The sequence below is a fragment of the Heptranchias perlo genome, chromosome 18, assembly GCF_035084215.1.
Source record: "Heptranchias perlo isolate sHepPer1 chromosome 18, sHepPer1.hap1, whole genome shotgun sequence".
NCBI classification, from domain to species: Eukaryota; Metazoa; Chordata; class Chondrichthyes; order Hexanchiformes; family Hexanchidae; genus Heptranchias; species Heptranchias perlo.
The window spans coordinates 5,017,830-5,036,570 of NC_090342.1; the positions used below are offsets into that span (position 1 = coordinate 5,017,830).

Consider the following 18,741-nt stretch of genomic DNA (forward strand, 5'->3'; position numbering starts at 1 on the left):
AAGAAAGAGCATCAGGGGTTAATGTTCACACTGGTTCTCTCCTGGGTGTAGGCAAACTAGGGCAATTTCCCTGTCCATGAGAGGCTCCACCTAGCTCCTTCAATCAAAAGAGTTGGTCTACAAATCTCGAAGTAGTAAGCTTTGCTTTCAAGAGCACCAAATGTGTGTATGACTTCTTGTCAGCACATTGGGTGGAGCGTCTGCACAAGCAGTCTAACTAACTCAGGTGCAGGCTTAGCTGGACCGTATTGACTGCATAGAAACTACCAGAGCAGACAACATGTTGCTGAATGGCTCTTTAAGATATTGTCTTGAATTGGCTAAAAATTTCACCTTTCTGCTTGACTTTGTGATTAAAGCCTTCATTGTGGACATCTGTGGTCATGTTAAATTCGCTGTGTAGCTCTCTATGGTGTATTAATATAGAAGAATGAATGATATGAATAATGGTCAGATGTACATTACGAAGCTGTACCTGACCTTTTACTTTGAGGGCTGGCTACGCCCATCAGCCAGGAGTTCATGATAGCACACTTGATTAAAAAAATTGCTTGCTTTTTATTTGTGAACCCAAATATTGGGTCTCCAATCCCGATGAGTACACTGTGTACAAGGAAATAATTTGCAGTTTCCTTCCTTGTTAGTAATGTTTTTTGCATGGTGCAATTGGAAATTAGCTGTGCCAGAGTTGAAGGGTAGAAATCTACATTCTACCTGCCTGTCATAGCACATTGAGAGAATCATTAGCACCAATGGTAGACCTCCTTCACTGGAACATTATTCTAGGAAAGTCTTTGGTAGCCAGGGGAATGAAGAGAACTGATTTGGTGTGAATAAAACACAAGTGATAAATGAAGTAAAAACAGAAAATGATGGAAACTCTCAGCAGGTCAGACAGCATCTGTGGAAAGAGAAACAGAGTTAACATTTCAGGTCGGTGACCTTTCTCTCTGCAGATGCTGCCCGACCTGAGTGTTTACAGTATGTTCTGTTTTTATTAGATTTCTAGCATCCACAGTATTTTGCTTTTGTTTTAATGAGTGATAAATGGTTTGATATTTTGTTTTAATGTAGCAAGATTGTTTCACGCACCAAAGCAGAATTTGTTGTTATATCTACCCCCACCCCCCCCCCACAAACAGGAGAAGGATCAGAAAGGAACGAGACTTGCCTACGTTGCACCTACGATCCCATCCAGAAGACTGGTCAGTACATCTGACATTGACGAGAGAGAAATCAGGTGAAGTCCTGTTCCAATTTTTGTTTAATTATTCATTTAAAGTTTCCCCACCTCATCCTCATGCATACTCAACTGAGATGATTGCTTCACAGAGATTCTGCAAGTAACTTTGTGCGTAGTGGTTCTTACACAAGGCGACGGTGGGACGAAGATCTGAAGAGGAAAGAAATGAACCATACCTCCACCACTGAAGGGTCTACGTCACAAAATGCTGCTGTCACTAACGTAGTGCCTAGTTATCAAAGAAGGTAATTGGCAACTCTCAATGTTTGTGTAGCAATTTGGTTATGGAAGCAAGTTAGAAAAATAAGTCAACTCAAGCCTCCCCCTTCTCTTCTCACACCCAAACAAATGCTAGTGGTTCCCCTTCAATTCATTGTTTGAAGTCCATTTACTTTAAGGTGATAAATGTGTGGAGTATGAAATTATCTGAACTGCCTATACACTAATAAAATCTAGCCTTCATGGTACTGAGTCACCTAACCTATTAAGTTTATTGCAGTTATCCCTTGTTCATTTTGTTATCCCCATACATTCAAATAGGCCCATCATACAACAAAAGCGAGGGGGAAGGAATCATATAACCTCATTTGGTCTTCTGCCTCTAACCCTGATTCAGGAGGAGAAAGGTTTACCTTAGTAAGAGTAATTAATGAGAAAAAGCCATCTAGCTCATCAAATGTCATCCCTGTAGTGCATTAAACGTTACATAATTCTATCCATTTTTATGATGAGAACAAAGGAAATGTTGAGGATGAAGAAGCTTGGAGCCCTGCTAGTATCACCCTGATTTTCCATGTATTAACTTGCTGCCAGCGCATATCGGCAAAATATAGACACCCAGGGTTTTCTGATGCATCCTGATGGCAGGCAAAGTATCTCAGCACAAGTGAGGACGTGCATAATCAACTCTAGTGTGCATGATGATCCTGGATGAAATTTCCTTCGTGCTTCCCCCCCCCACCCCTCCCCCCAAAGCAAAAGCGGAGGAGAATGACACCCATACACTTTTTTTGACGCCTACCTCAATGACAGATCTGCATCTTGTGCCACATTTTCCACTGCGCACAGAGATGGTGGATCCTTGATTAATTCTTACAGTGCGTCCAATTTTACTGGCCCTGGTCTACAAAACTAGATATAGCCACAGAAAGGCATGTTGTTATAAAGCATGTCATTTCCTGGCCAAAATTTTCCAATTGGATAGAGTATCCTGTTCTTGGAGCTCGCCCCTGGTTTGTGGAGGATACTCACCATTCAAAGAATGGAGAGTGCTACATTGTAAAGGTGAGAAAATACCTCACCACTTCAGGCTGCTATTGTGTTCTTGTATGCCTCAAAAAAAGGAGCACTGATATGTTCCCCATAGATCATTACGGCTGTCGTGTATTTATCAGGCTCTTCTCGCACCTGAAAGAATGAGCAGCCTTAATCGCCAAATATCAGCCGGTCCCCAAATGTTGCTAAACAATTTGATGCTTTAGCTATTATTAAGCTGTAACATCTTTGCGTGGACAAAACTGTTTTTTCTGCTGTATTATCTTCAGGCACCAGATAGGACGTTTGCAGTGCTAAGTAGTATGAAGTGGCAGGGGTCATTATATAGTTTGAAAGCCTCAATGTGTATTATATTTGAATAGCTTATCGAAGTGTTCATGTTAAGTTGATCTCATATCTGCATCTTATTTGCAGCAATAAACATTGATCAATCCCATACATTCAGCAACTTTAACCAATCTTCAAGTCACCAACTCTCAAACAGCATTAGGGTTTCTTTCTAAAGTAGGCATGCAGTGAACCATTGCTGTATACCATTTTTGTGTGTCCTGTGGAGTGATATCATAGAATTTGACCACACAGAAGGAAGCCATCTGGTCCATTGTGCCTTTGTTGGCCCTCTGAAAGAGCTTTTTGCTTAGCCATATTCACGGTAGAATACATGTCAGAGGAAGCGTTGACCTGGTCAGACCGCACCTTGAGTACTTTGCCCAGTTGTGGTAATTGATTCACAAGGAAGACATTAAAGCCCTGGAGATGGTGCAGTCGGGAGACATGAGGCTGGGCGCCAGTATCAATGGTCTAAGTTGGGATGGAAGACTGGATAAACATGGGCTTTTCAGGCTGGAAATGAGGCATCTAAGAGGTGATCTTAGAGGTACATAAGATTGTTATGGGTATAGAAAAAGGGTAAACCTGTAATATTACTTCAAGTTAAATAGAGAGAATGGGACAAGGTGTTAAAGGTTCAAATTGATAAAAGGTAAATTTAGGACTGACATCAGAAAATTCTTCATTACCAAAAGTGATTTCATGTATGGAATAGACTTACAGAAGGTGAAGTTAAGAAACAATTGGATGCTGAAATGGGAGACTTTGAAGATATTTTTGGATGGATGAACTAAGATGGGCTGAATGGCCTTCCTCATTTACAACTATCTGATGACATAAAAATGCATGTAGTTGTCAAAGGGCACAAAGTTCAATTTAAAAATACTTTAAGATTTTGTTCTAACTTGGGGCGAGGGTGAAGAGAGAAGGCTAAAGTTCAGCATGGAAATGATGAGTTCATTGGTAAGAGGGATTAGCCCAGTGTGAGCCAGCAAGAACCTAAGAATTTGCACCAATGGGCAAAGGCTGTTGGAGCCTGGCAATTTTCAAGAACCTGCCTGGTTCTTGCCAGAGCTCAATCCTTTTTCTCCAGAAATTCTTCTAATTGTCCCCTAGATCAAGTTAAAATTGTCCACTTTGGCCTTTCCCAGTGCCTTAGTAGACTTTATAAACATTTTTTGTACTTGACATGCCGAATTTACTTTATGCATTCTTGTACTTGAGCAAAATTTTGAAGGCAGTCGCAGAAGTACAGCCCTTCTCTCCAAAATAGGCAGTTTCAGGGTCTGCAAGCAAGTTGTAAATAAGATAGTTTTATACTTTCCATTAGTGAAGGAATCATGAGAAGTCATCTATAAAAAGGCTTCATGGTGAAGTTAAGTTGATAATTTTTTAATGAAGTGCTGCTGTATATAAGCACCTCAACCTGTATTGTGTGAATTGTTGTAATTTGCTCTTGATCTAAATGGATGTCTTTTGCTTCCTGTCAGATAACTGCATGCGTTGTCTTGAGCTATCTGTGCACATGTGTTATAATTGAAAGAATATAGACAGTTAATACTGTTAGCACACCCCAGCACCCCAAAGAACTTGTTACAAGTTGACTTTTGTGAAGTTCTGAAACATTATATGAACACACAAACATTAATGCAAAAATAACAATTGCTGGTGTTTTCTATTGGGAGGTAAATTAAGTACATATACTGTGCTCTACTTTCATGATGTTAAACAAGGCGACTTTGCAATGTTTGTTAGTAACTCCTGGAAGTGCAGTCAGTGACCAGTTGAACTATACATCTTACAAAAATTCACATCACATGTCTGCAATTTAGTAACATCAGAACTTTGCAACTTATTCAGTGCATGTTTGGAAATCATTGTCCATTAGAGATGTAATGTCTTTTTTTTAGGTGGATTTACATAAAGTCAATATACTAATAACAGCTCAATAAATTTTATCTGTAGTGGCTTTTGTATGTACACCTAAAACTCTGTTTTGGCTGTTGATGTCTGGTCACCCTGAATGTTGCAAACAACTTGCTGTAGTTTTTGGCATTCATTTAACTTAAGTGCTTGTATATTCAAGAAGTTTTATTTTTCATTTTATATTTGTGCATGATAGCATGTGTTTCTATTGCTTTTATTATATTTTTTCTAATTGTGTTGATGTGCTCTCTTGCTTGGTATGCATGCAGTAATTCGTATCTGCTAGCAATAGGCAGAAGTAGCAGTGCCAGAGATCTCCCAGCCAGCTCTTCCTCAGCCATCAGCTTGGATCCTACTAATTCTAAGTCTAGGCAACCAACTTCAACTCAATACTCGTCTTACAACGTCCACAAAAGGTATAACATTGATCTGTTTGAAAAGGCAGTCACCTTAGTTTGGCAAGAATGCTTTTCTTTGGTGTGCTTCAAGCACACTTCGGTGCATGTATGTACATGAGTGTGTGGCTGTGCTCACGCTGTTGTGTTGTCTCTCCTTATATTTTGATTGAGGTACTGACTTTATGACTATAAGTCATAAGTACAGCATCACTTTCCAGTCTGGTAACCTTGCTAATCTAGTTAAGTGTCGGCATATACAAGCTCTAATGTCTTTTTAAGTTCTGTAGAGGTTTTGCTTGGAAGCAGAAATGCTGAAAATACATAGCAGGTTTGCTACCATATGAAAACAGAAAAGGCAGGATTAGTGTTTTGGGTATAGATCCTTCATCAGCTCTGATGAAGGGACTGTACCCAAAACAATAACATGTTTTTTCCTCTCTTCTAATACTGAATTTTCAGCAATTTAATTTCAGATTTCCATTATCTCTAGGTTTTTTTATTTAATTGGATACTTTTTGTGGCTGGCAGTGATTTGTGAATTTAGAAAAAATAGTTCATTGTGGTTTGTGGGAAAAGGGGAATCTATGTTAGGATTGACATGTCCATTTTGTACAAAGCTCACTGGCATGAGTCAGATGTAACCTTGCCAGTAATCTGTTTAGGTTGCTCTGCATTGCTATTGTGATTTTGCAAAAGATATGTCTTGATTGTCGCAATGGTCTGAATGCCAACAGTATTGTCTCTATAACCTGGATGCCATGTTATAAATTGCTGGCACAGCTACCGTCCCAATTCATTGCATTCTTGCCAGAAAGAAGGTATGGGGCATTCTAAAATGCACATCGTGGCTTATTGGATTTTGCCCGTTTGCTCCAGGTTTTGCATGGAGCGGACACAGTGGAGCAGCTTTTAGTGTTCCTGGGCACAGCACAGAAAGGAAATTTGGTCAGGGATTGGCCTGTCTCAAGGGAGCCCGATATTCCATCCATTTAAATGAATGGTTGGAACATCGAGCAACCTCTCCGAGATATTCAATCCTTCCTGCCCGATTTTGCCTCTTTCCGCTGTGCCCTGGTGTTCCAATACGGCCAGGAACAGGAAAATCTACCACAGCGTTATTCAATGTATAGACAAACCTTGTCATTGAGTCTTTGTACGTTGCACAGCCAAAGTAGTGGTTGCTTTACATTAACAAAATAAAATTGCTGGACTATAACTTGGTGTTGTAAAATTGTTTACAATACATTAACAAATGCAGTGCAATTATTATATGGAAGCTTAAAAAGTCAGTGAGTGTACATTACAAATCTATTGACAGTCATTTTGACCAACTTGCTTTAGTGATGTTCACTTGGGATCCTTTCAAACATTAAGTTGTTGGCACTCCTCTCGGTGTCCAGCTTTCATGCCTGAGTGACATGTTGAGAATGTACAAATTTCCATTGGATCCTTAACCAAACAAAGCAATGTTTTCTGATATTTTTGCAAATCAACATAGTTGGAATGGTTACCTTAACCAGAGTCACTCTACAAAGATTCTGCCTTTGCAGTATCATTGCAATACATTCATTTTTTAAAAAGTTTTTTTGCAAAATTGATTTGCCCAAACTCATTTATTTATCATGCCTACAAAGATGGAATTCAAACCTCAATCTAAAACAACTTTATTGTACTTTAACCAAACTTCAGTAGCTCCCTGTAGTCTGACACGTGGTTCTTTTGGGGAAAAATGGGCACAATGAAACAAAAAAACTGTGCATCCAATAACTGCTTTGTTTTTAACCTTTCTGGCTGAAAGAGCTTTAGGCCAAATCTAGATGTTGCAGAAAGATTAACCTTTTATTATGCTGGAAAAGCAAGAAGATGGATAATTGTGGCAATGTTAAATGGATAACATTTTAATAACCAAAAATCAACATTTGAGATAGCGTAAATCAAAAGCTTTGTGCTGGTGGATTTCCATACATGTTTTCCTTCAATGCATTTGACTCTTTGAATCGTTTCCATAACCACCTAAACTAGTCCTGTTCCAGACACTCTTAACTATTGTTCATTCTTCTGGTCAGACTATTTCCCTCATGCTGTTATGGAATACTGAGCTTCAGTATACTTTTCACAGCCTGGAAACTAGATGCAATAAAAACCATTGCCAAACTTAAAGGAAATTCTAAAAAAAAATTCCGTTCATTATGCAGATTGCTATGTTTAAAACTGCCTGTCACAAACACGGTCATGCTTGATAAAAGCTTTGATAAAGATTCACACAAACATCTCCATTTGAAACATTGCCCAAAAAATAATAAAATGTTCCTGCTGAGGCAGACAAAAACACAATTGTGCAAACTTCCACATAAAATTTTGGACAGGCCAAGTTCTTGCATTCGATTGTCATACAAAATTTAAATTGGTATTGCATAAAACTTGCTGTTTTACAAAAGGGCATTTTATTCCTATATGTCAAACAAGATGATGTGCTTTTGGAATCTGGTAAATGCAGCTGTGTATAACAAAGCTACATTTTGCTACATAAAGTGTGTGTGTGTGTGTGTGTGTGTGTGTGTGAAATATATAACCAGCATCTTCCAGCGAGTGAGACCAAGCATTAGTTGGTTAGATGCAGTGTACCATTTTAGGTTTGATGTGTGTATTTATGTCCAAATTTGTTTGAATCCCTGCACGAATTCATATGCTTCATTTCTAAGAAAACTGACACCAAGACCATTCTCTGTCAAACTATCCTAGAAGAAAAGAAAGAACTTTGCATTTATATCTTGTTTTCTGATTTCATAATTTCACATGTGAACTGCTGCTTGGGTTCCTGCTTGTATATAGCAAAGTGATTCCTTCAACATTAAATTTTTAAAAAAGATTAAAACATGGAATTTGCTGTTGGGGAATTTTCATCAAGTCCCTTTTGTATAATGGAGCATTTAATTATAGGAAAGAAATTAAGTATGAAGTTTTTAAAAAATAAATTACTCATATTGAAAATCAATATTTAGAATATTGGTGACCAAGACTTTTGACTATCTTTTCTCCCCACTTTGCCTTTCCCTTCAGTAGTTCTTTTGGTAGAAGGAAAGAGGATCTCATCAGTCCTGTTCAAAGTGCCACTTCAACTAACACCATAGCAACTGTTACCTCATCAAACAGCCTGCAACCTATTACCAGGATTGCTGCCTCCACTTCATCTGGCAGGTAAACAGAATGAAGCTTTTAATTTTAAAAAAATCTTTATGTTGTGCTTTTTCTTTTCTTTGTATGTCGTAAGGATACTGGATTTATATCTGCAATAGCCGTCTGGGAGAATCATAGAAATTTAAGCCACGCAGGAGGCCATTTGGCCCATTGGCTAGTGCTGGTACTAGATTCACATCAGGTGCCTATTTTCTTGCTCACTTCCCGTACCCCAATTCACTTTCTCTTGTTATTGATGTGGTTTCAATAATCACTTGCAGTAACACCTTCCATATTCTTATTAACCCTTCGCTGTGAAGAAATTTCTTCTTGCCATCCCATTTATGCTTTTATTGTTGCACCCCTTAGAGTTTATTGACCATTAGAAGAATCTGTTACTGTTTACACCTCAAACCCTTTGAAAACTTTGTTATTAAGTCACCCTTCAACATTTTCTGCTCCTGTTAATATAGTCCTAGTTTTTCCAAGCCTATCACCACAACTAAATCCTCCCATCTCTGGTATCATCCTTGAAAATCTTTTCCACAGCTTCAGTATCCAATATTGATACTGCTCTTTAGCTAAATACCCAGATTTGTGTATTGGCCAGTTAGTATTTAAAGATCTCAAGCTTTAAATGGAAACAATAAGGTGGCAATGTATGAGATCCTTTTGGGTAAGAATAATGGGGGTACAGGTTTTGGAGCAAACATTCCATTGGGAAGTGTGAGAATAGTCTGATCTGAGCTTGGTGTACTTTATTGAGTAGCTGTTGGAATGATCTCCATGTGGCACTTGTAAAGGAGATGACTTATCCAGATGATCCAAAAGGCTCCCATCTCACTGTTGTATGCACCGTCCTCCATATCTGCAGATACAAGTCTGAAGAGAGCCCAGAAGTAAGACCTAAGTGTCCAGATGTAGGCGAATGGAAAGGTAGACCCTCTGAACAGCCACATGTAGTATAATGTGAGATGGCTAAACTCAATTATCTACCCAACGTGCCCACTCAAACGCCATCCCTTTCTGATGGATGAATGCTGAAATGCTGTGGTTAGAAAGCATTGCAATTGCAAATTTTTTTCTCCTTCTACATATCCAGCCATTCCCAACAGTTGGTCATGACTTCATAGGTAAAGCATTAAAGAATATAGGGGACATGATGTTAGCATGACTTGTATTCCTTTTCATAAATACTAAACGAAACTTCCGAAGAGGGTGGATTGTCGGGAAGGGGAAGGTGAGGAGTGACATTTTTAAGGAGAGCAATAATCCAATGCTACCTCAAGCAACATCATAAAGGTTCAACCACATTATGTTATTCCTTAAAGTATGCAAACGCCAAGTATTTCAAACCATGCCAGTAAGCCTAACATATCCAAGTATGCTCCTGTAAATGCTTTTAAGAAAATCATGTTGCAGTAAACTGTTGGCAATATACAGCAGGTCTGAAAAGAGGAAAGACATGTTAACATTTCAGATACAGTCTCATCATTGGTTCCAGTGTAGTGTCTGGACCTGAAACGTTAACCTCCATTTTTTTCATTTGCAGTGCTGGCGGATCTGGTGTGTATTACAGCGTTTTCTGTTGCTATTTCAAATCTCCAGCTTTTGCAGTTCTCTTTCTTTCCCCCTCTCTCTTTATCCTGAAAATAATGTGTGTTGAACCAACTTAATGTGTAAACAACTTGAAAATAAATCTTAGCAACGCCATAATAAATTTCCCCATCCCTAGCAAACCATTTTATTTAGTTTAATTCTTTCTTCTCCATAAAAAACAATTTGCTTCTCGGACGGTGCAGAGATTCTGGTCAGCTGATATCTGAACAGACTTCACAAGTTGCAAGTTCAACTGGAGAAACAAAATTGGCTTACAGAAATTATAACATTTCAGGCAAAGGCCCTAAATTTTTGGCTGATTTTTGTAACCTCTAAAGCCAGTCCTTAAGTCATACAAAGTTTGTTTCAAAATTGATTTTGGTTTGGCTTGATTTCATGTTTGTTGAGCTTTGCTTATTTTCTTGTTTGTGTTGCTGCCTGATGTGCTGTAGTACCTCAAATCGGTTCTCGACGGGGGACAATACTGAAAGAGAGAAAGAAAATGTTCCTTCAGCGGTTGCTACAACTGGCACTGTGTCCTCAGCAACAGAGGTCAGGGAGAGACGCAGGTGTGTAGTCTTCCTGGTAACGTTGATGCAGCTTTAGGGAGCTGACTGCAAAAGTTTAGAACCTCTCAACACAAAATTAATTGAATTTTATACAGATCCAGCGTGCACTTCAAACAAAGTCGATTTAAAGGCTCCATCTCTGTGCCATGATTCCTGAATGCGTAACTTCATTGGTTAGGATTTTATCATTATTCCCATTTCTTTTTCCAGTTTTGTTCCATTTACCATTAGCTTCCTTTCTTCTCTTCCCCCCCCCCCCCCCTTTTTTTTAAACTTGGTGGGTGATGAAGCAGGTGGTGGGTACACCACTCCATACAGCTGGTGCATGAGGATGGAATAAATTATTTTAATTGCCATAGGTTTCTGAAGTGAGCATTTAAACTGCATCATAATAGAGTAACTTAAGACAACCATTAAAGCTTTGGGGGCAGGTAGGTAGGTGTGACTTTGTTATTGTTACATTATGTTAAAGTACTGAATTTTATTCTTCAGGAAGAGGGATAGAAAACAAGTTTAAAAATTATTTTTGATTCTGTTGCAACATAGAGAATAGCACATTACTTGTGTTACAAAGCTGAAAATATATATGAAATTAGAATTTGGTTTAGTGTCTCAACAGAGGACTATTGCCAATGAGGCTGCTGATCTTTGATCTCAGTGATTCGGAGAGGCAGGTTATGGTGTGATGTCTGTTCAGAATTAAGATTTAATTTTGTATTTGTCCACATGTAAATATACACAGTAGCAGAATCCATTTTACAATTGTCACAGCCTTTTAAAGCCGAAGATAATCCAGTATTCCCCAATGCATAGTAAATATGTTCTCATCAATCCTAAATGGATAATTTTACTATTTTAAGTTTCTTGTGGTTAAGTGAATGCTATTTTTGTATCCTCCAAAATAAGCTCATAAAAGATCAAGGCAAATAATAAAAAAAAGACTTGTGTTTATATAGTGCCTTTTATGACTTCAGGATGTCCCAAAGTGCTTTACAACCAATGAAGTACTTTTTTGAAGTGTAGTTACTGTAATGTAGGGAAATGCAGCAGCCAATTTGCACAAGAGGTCCCACAAACAGCAATGAGATGGATGACCAGATAATCAGTTATAGGAACTGATTATCTGGTAATGTATCACATTGCTGTTCTGATAGCTATAGGAAGCTAAGTTTTTATTGATGAGGGAATGCAGGAGATGCTTTAAAATATATTTTACTTCAATTTTTACAGAGGATGGTGTAAATGGGACTGTAGGAATACCTGAGAAGGATGTGCAGGAGCCACTACTGGAAATAAATATTCAAAGAAACTATCAAAAAGTTAGTGGCACTAAAAGTAGAAAAGGCCCAGGTGGTATCAATCCCAGAATACTGAAGGAGGTTGGGGAGGAGATAACAGAAGCACTAACCAAAATTTTCAAAAAATATTTGGAAACTTAAATTGTGCCAAAGCTTTGGAGGTGGAAAATGTACAGCCATGTTCAGGTAAGGGGATAGTCCAGGAAATTATAGACCAGCTTGTCCTAACTTACCTGTGCGTAAACTTATGGAGCCCATAATGTGGGATGTAATGAGCAAACACTTAGAAAGGCATAGCATATGAGGGATTGACAAAGGGCATATCGTGCTTGACCAATTTAATTAAACTTTCTGTAGAATTTGCAGGGTTTGATAAAAAGAATATGATGAATGTTGTATATCTGCATTTTTGGAAGCCATTTGATAAGGTGCCACATAAGAGACTTGTAATGAAATTTAAGGCATACCCTATTAAAGGAAATGTATCTGCAAAGATAGAGATAGCTGAGGGACAAAAAAGAGTAAATGAATGTTTTTTGGATTGGCATTTGAGTAACGATATGCCCCAGCGATCTGTGCAGGAACCGCTTTTCTTTTCTGTTTATATGATTTGGACATTGGCACAAGATGAATGATGCTGAGGTTTGCTGATAGCACGTCAAACTGTGAGTAAGAATGCAGGAGGACATAATACCGGTTAGCAGAGTGGGCAGATAAGTGGCAGACACTGTTTAATGCAGAGAAATGGGTAAATCCCAAGTAGGAAAAGTAAGTATGCCCTAAATGGTAAGATTTTTTTTAAAGAGTGGAGCAACAGAGGAGTTTGAGTACAACACCTGGATCTGCGAAGGTCCTAAGAGGGTAGATCTTGCACCGCATTTCCCAAGAATCAGGGTGGGACCCAACTGCAGCATTACTTGGCAAATTTAGTATCGCTGCAAGTTGGAAGAAGCTAAACTTAGTATTTCCATAGACACTTCTGTTAAATGTCAGTCAATGTAACAGTAAATGAGTCTTGGTGGACAAAGTCATTTGAGAACTTAATTGAATGGTGAAGCATTTCACTGTCCTGCGATACAACAAGCTACTTTGGCATTTGTGCTGTCAATTTATGTTTCTTCACTCTTTAGAAATGGACAGATTGGTAAAGTCAGTGCAATGGACAATGAATCGATCAATCTCCCTCACTTTTTTTAATTCCAATTTTTTGCTTCCCTTTCTTTGTTCTGAACCTCAATTTCCTTCCTTTCTCTTTTCCTGTTTCTTCACTTTTTTTCCCTTCCTTCCATTTTTTTCCCTTCCTTCCTTATTCTTTTTCCGTTCTTTCTTGCTCTCTTTCCATTCTCTCTCGCTCTTTTTTTAATCTAGACTATACTTGAACATTAAACAGTAATTCCATGTTTTGAATTGTTACCAAAACTTTAACTTTCTCTCATCAGACTATTGGTTCCTTTCGAGATTAGGTGAGCTGAAGACCTGCATGCTTTTGTGGCCATGAACACTGACTTGTGACTTAAATGAGTTGGATTTCATTCGAATGTAACTAAAAGTTACAAATGACTTAATTATCCTTATGCCTGATACGAGGGGAAAGCAATGGGCATGATACAGGCTTTCCTTTTCATTAACTTTCATTTTGTGATGGCTGACTCTGAGCATTGCACTAAATTTGTACAATTTAAATAATTCTTAAATGCTTGGGGCTACCATAAAAATTATGCGAGCTCTAAATTAGCACCCGCTTTAATATTATCACCTGTGTTGGTGTAAAATGTTCGGTGAATTGGGCACTTACAGTTTGAAGTGGCATCTGAATGTATGTTCCATTTTGTTTTCACATCAAATGCTTCTAAATTGTGGGATGATTTTAGAAGACCTAGCATGGAAATGTTACACTATCTGAAAAATACTGCAGTAAGGAGAAGGAAATAGCTGCAGTAGTGACTTAAATGTGTAATATAGCCATTCTCTTGGTAGCTTTTGGAGTAACTGCATCGTGCTAAACCTTTCTTGACATGAAGGTCCCAGGTTTGTTCCCTGATCTGTTTTAAACTTACTGATCTCAATTGTAGCAATATTGGGGGTACTGCAATTTAGCTGTTGGTTTCCGGGTTCAAGGAAGAGTAAAAATTTTCCAGGGCTACTGTACCTTACAGGTGTTTCATTATTGGTGCTAATGGTGGGAGCAGTTCGAGGTGATGAAGTAAGAATAGCTCACAGAAGTATATTGCACAACATTAATACCAATGTGCTATTGAAGCTGAGTGCCAACACTGTCTTACAGTACAGTACGGCTGCATGGCCCCTGTTATTAGTGAAACCATGCCCCTGCTTGACTTATTGCCATTGGGTGAGGCAGAATCAGGATGGAAGGGGAGCACAACTGTGAGCTAAATTTTCACACCAGCTGCAATTCTGAACAAATGGCAGAGGATTGTGTCTTGGAGGGAATGGGCACCGGAACTGATGGTGAGTTTAAAACAGTTGATTTGAATGTGAACTGCTTACTAGCTCCAATTTCCATTGGAATGAATCGCATATAAAACAATCGCCTTAATGCTTAAAATTGGTATCACTGGGGGGCACTTTGAAAGTGATAGAAGGATAACAATGGAACCATGAGGCACTCTTGAGGTGATCACGTGGGGCAGGATGAGAAGTCATTACAGGCTAGGTTGGAGTAGATGAGTGGAACCAAGTGAGGTCAGTGCCAAAGAAGGCAGGTGGTGGTTGGCTGTCAAATGCCACGGAACAAGAGTTTAAACTCTTAAATGAAATTCTGTTGCATGCTCAAAAGTTGGGATGAGCAGAGAGGACAAGGCTTCAGACAAGAGGCTTTGGGAAATCATTACATGAGATTTGTGTATTAATTTTGTATTTACTTATAGAACTTTTAAATATTTTGGTTCAGAAGTGTGACCAAATACATTTGGAAACCATTTAATTCATATAGGCTAATTATGTTACATGCCATATTTATGATCGTATGATTGTTGTCCATAAACTCTTCCATGCCCCCTTCTGGGATAAGATGTGACAAGTTATATGCATGTTTACTTCAAAGAAACTGACCATTATGAGAAAACATCTCTCATAAATTTTGTCAGTATACACACATCATCATTCTGCACTTAATTGGAGGAATGAGTCAAAAACGCACATTTTCCACATGGTATAGTTGGTGTGAAATTGGTTTTACCTGTGTTTCTTGCTCTTACGTTGAATATTTCCAGAATCCTTGCAGAGAATGCAGCTACATTTCCATAAATCAAAAGCAAAATACTGCGGATGCTGGAAATCTGAAATAAAACAGAAAATGCTGGAAAAGCTCAGCAATTCAGGCAGCATCTGTGGAGAAAGAAACGGTTAATGTTTTAGGTCGCACACCTTTTGTCAGAACTGGAAGATGTAGTTTTCAGGCAAGTATAGAGCCAGGAAAAGGGGGGTGGGGAGGAAAGAACAGAAGAGAAGGTCTGTGATAGGGTGGAAGACAGGAGTGATTAAATGACAAAAGGGGTGATGGGGCAAGGAAGGTGGTAATGGGACAAATTAAGGAACCAAAGATTGGTCAGGAGTAGCTGTGAATGGCAACAGCAGAACCATTACCAGCACTTGCTGTCTGAAAAAACGGGAGCAGTGGTTATGATTTGAGGTTATTGAAATCATTGTTGAGTCCAGAAGGTTGTAAAGTGCCTAAACGAAAGATGAGGTGCTGTTCCTCGAGCTTCCATTGAGCTTCATTGGAACAGTGTAAGAGGCTGAGGACAGAGGTGTCAAAGTGGGAGTGGGACAGGGAATTAAAATGGCAAGTGACCGGCAGGTCAGGGTCACGCTTGCGGACTGAGCGGAGGTGTTCCGCAAAGTGATCACCCAATCTGCATTTGGTCTCCCCAGTGTAGAGGAGAACGCATCGTGAGCAATTCAATTGTACTTCTTTCAATTTAGTGTACTAAATTGAAAGAAGTACAAGTAAATCGCTGTTTCACCTCGAAGAAGTGTTTGTGGCCCTGGACAGCGAGAAGGGAGGAGGTGAAGGGGCAGGTGTTGCTCGCACAGGAAGGTGCCATGGGGAGAAGAGTGGGTGTTGGGGGTGATGGAAGAGTGGACCAGGGTGTCACGGAGGGAGCGGTCCCTTCGGAATGCTGGGAGGGGAGGGGAAGGGAAGATGTGTTTGGTGGCGGAAATGGCAGAGGATGATATGTTGAATGTGGAGGATGGTGGGGTGGAAGGTGAGGACAAGGGAGGCCCTATCGTGGTTCTGGGAGGGAAGGGAAGGGGTGCGGGAACTGGGAAGGACACGGTTGAGGGCCTGTCAACTACAGTGGAGGGGCATCCTCGGTTGAGGAAAAAGGAAGACATATCAGAAGTACTGGTGTGGAAGGTGGCATCGTCAGAACAGATGCGACGAAGAAACTGGGAGAAGGGAATCGTCCTTACAGGAAGTGGGGTGGGAGGAAGTGTAATCAGATAGCTGTGGGAGTCGGTGGGCTTATACTAGATTTTGGTTGACAGCCTATCCTCAGTATTGGAGATAGAAGTCGGGGAAGGGAAGAGTTGGAGATGGACCATGTGAGGGTGAGGGAAGGATGGAAATTGGAAGCAAAGTTGGTGAAATTTTCTAGTTCAGGGTGAGAGCAAGAGGCAGCACCAATACAGTCATCAATGCACCGGAAAAAGAGGTGAGGGAGGGGACCTGAGTAGGACTGGAACAAGGAATGTTCTACATATCTCACAAAAAGGCAGGCACAGCTGGGGCCCATATGGGTTCCCATAGCAACACCTTTTATTTGGAGGAAGTGAGGAGTCAAAGGAGAAGTTGTTCAACAAGTTCAGCCAGTTGGTGGATGGAGACTGGTTGGGCCTCCGTTCAAAGAAGAAGCGGGGGGCCCGCAAGCTGTCCTAGTGGGGGATGGAGGTGTAGAGGGACTGGACGTCCGTGGCTCATAACCACTCCTCCCATTTTTTCGGACAACAAGTGCTGGTAATGGTTCTGTTGTTGCCATTCACAGCTACTCTGGACTGGTCTTTTGTTTCTTAATTTGTCCCATAACCACCCTCCTTGGTTTGCACCATTGTTGCTTTTGTCATTTAATCACTCTTGCCCTCTACCAGATCACAGACCTTCCCTTTTGCTCTTTCCTCCCCACCCCCATTTCCCTGGCTCTGTACTTGCTTAGAAACTTTAACTCTTAACATCTTCCAGTTCTGACAAAAGGTCTTCGACCTGAAATGTTAACTGTTTCTTTCTTCACAGGTGCTGCCTCACTTGCTGAACTACTTCAGCATTTTCTGTTGTTATTTTATATTTCCATAAAGCCAGGTTAATTTTTATTAGTTCTTGGGATGTGGGTAACACTGGCAAGGCTTCATTTATTTTCCCATCCCTAGTTGCCCCGAGAAGGTGGTGGGCTTTTGCCTTTGCCTTTGCTATTGTAACTGAGTGGTTTGGTAAGCCACTTCTGAAAATGTTAAGACTGGAGTCACATGTAGGCCAGACAGGGTAGGGATGTCAGATTCCCTTCCCTGAAGGGCATTAGTAAACCTTTTTTATGACAAAGCAGCTGGTTTCATGGTCAGTTTTATTGAATTCAATTGCACAGCTTGCTGTGGTGGGATTTAAACTTTTTTTTTTAAAAAATTAATTCTCGGGATATGGACGTCACTGGTAAGGCCGGCATTTATTGCCTATCCCTGGTTGGTCTTGATAAGGTGTTGGTGAACTGCTGTCCATGTGCTGAAGGGGTTCCCACAGCGCTGTTAAGTAGGGAGTTCCAGGATTTTGACCCAACGACGCTGAAGGAATGGCCGGTATATGTCCAAGTCGGGATGGTGTGTGACTTGGAGGGGACCTTGGAGGTGATTGTGTTCCCATGCACCTGCTGCCCCTATCTTTCTAGGTGGTGGAGGTCACGGGTTTGGGAGGTGCCGTCGAAGAAGCCTTAGTGAGTTGCTGCAATGCATCCTGCAGATAGTACACGCTGCAGCCACGGTGCGTCAGTGGTAAAGGGAGTGGATGTTTAGGATGATTGATGGGCTGCCGATCAAGCAGAATGTTTTGTCCAGGTTGGTGTTGAGCTGCTTGTGAGTGTTATTGCAGCTACCATCCAGGCAAGTGGAGAGTATTCCATCACACTCTTGACTTGTGCCTTGCAGGTGATGAAGAGGCTTTGTGGAGTCAGGAGGTGAGTGACTCACCACAGAATACCCAGCCTCTGACCTGCTCCAGTAGCTACAGCATTTATATGGCTGGTCCAATTGAGCTTCTGGTCAATGGCGACTCCCAGGATGCTGATGGGGGATTCAGTGATGGTGATGTAATTGATTGCCACGGGGAGGTGGTTAGACTCTCTTGTTGCAGATGGTCATTGTCCGGCATTTGTGTGGCGTGAATGTAACTTGCTGCTTATCGGCCTAAGTCTGGATGTTGTCCAGGTCTTGCTGCATGCGGCTATGAACTGCTTCCATTGTCTGAGGAATTGTGAATGGAGTTGAACACTGCAATCAGCAGCGAACAACCCTACTTCTGATCTTATGATGAAGAGAAGGTCATTGATTAAACAGCTGGAGATAGTTGGACTTAGGACTATACGCTGAGGAACTCCTGCAGCAATATCCTGGGGCTGAGATGATTAGTCTCCAACAATCACAACCATGTTCCTTTGTACTAGGTATGACTTCAGCCAGTGGAGAGTTTTCCTCTTGATCCCTATTGTGGAGATGCCGGTGATGGACTGGGGTTGACAATTGTAAACAATTTTACAACACCAAGTTATAGTCCAGCATTTACCTGCGGAAGGAGGAAGCCTCCGAAAGCTTGTGAATTTAAAATAAAATTGCTGGACTATAACTTGGTGTTGTAAAATTGTTTACAATTGATCCCTATTGACTTCAGTTTTACTCGGGCTCTTTGGTGCCACACTCAGTCG

General features: G+C 40.3%; 1 protein-coding gene across 8 annotated transcripts in view; it reads left to right on the plus strand.

Annotated features, from left to right (window-relative positions):
• The window catches only part of ppp1r12a (protein phosphatase 1, regulatory subunit 12A), a 145,948-nt gene that overhangs the window by 90,365 nt on the left and 36,842 nt on the right, over nucleotides 1-18,741 (plus strand). For 3 of the 8 annotated variants that reach the window (XM_067999268.1, XM_067999274.1, XM_067999266.1), the window contains 5 exons: nucleotides 1,143-1,240; nucleotides 1,333-1,488; nucleotides 5,044-5,190; nucleotides 8,233-8,370; nucleotides 10,401-10,517. In XM_067999268.1, coding sequence (XP_067855369.1) covers nucleotides 1,143-1,240; nucleotides 1,333-1,488; nucleotides 5,044-5,190; nucleotides 8,233-8,370; nucleotides 10,401-10,517 — 656 coding nt within the window. Of the gene's footprint in view, nucleotides 1-1,142; nucleotides 1,241-1,332; nucleotides 1,489-5,043; nucleotides 5,191-8,232; nucleotides 8,371-10,400; nucleotides 10,518-13,254; nucleotides 13,279-18,741 lie in introns of all 8 variants that reach the window. The other 5 variants (XM_067999269.1, XM_067999267.1, XM_067999270.1 and 2 more) reach the window with 5 other exon arrangements.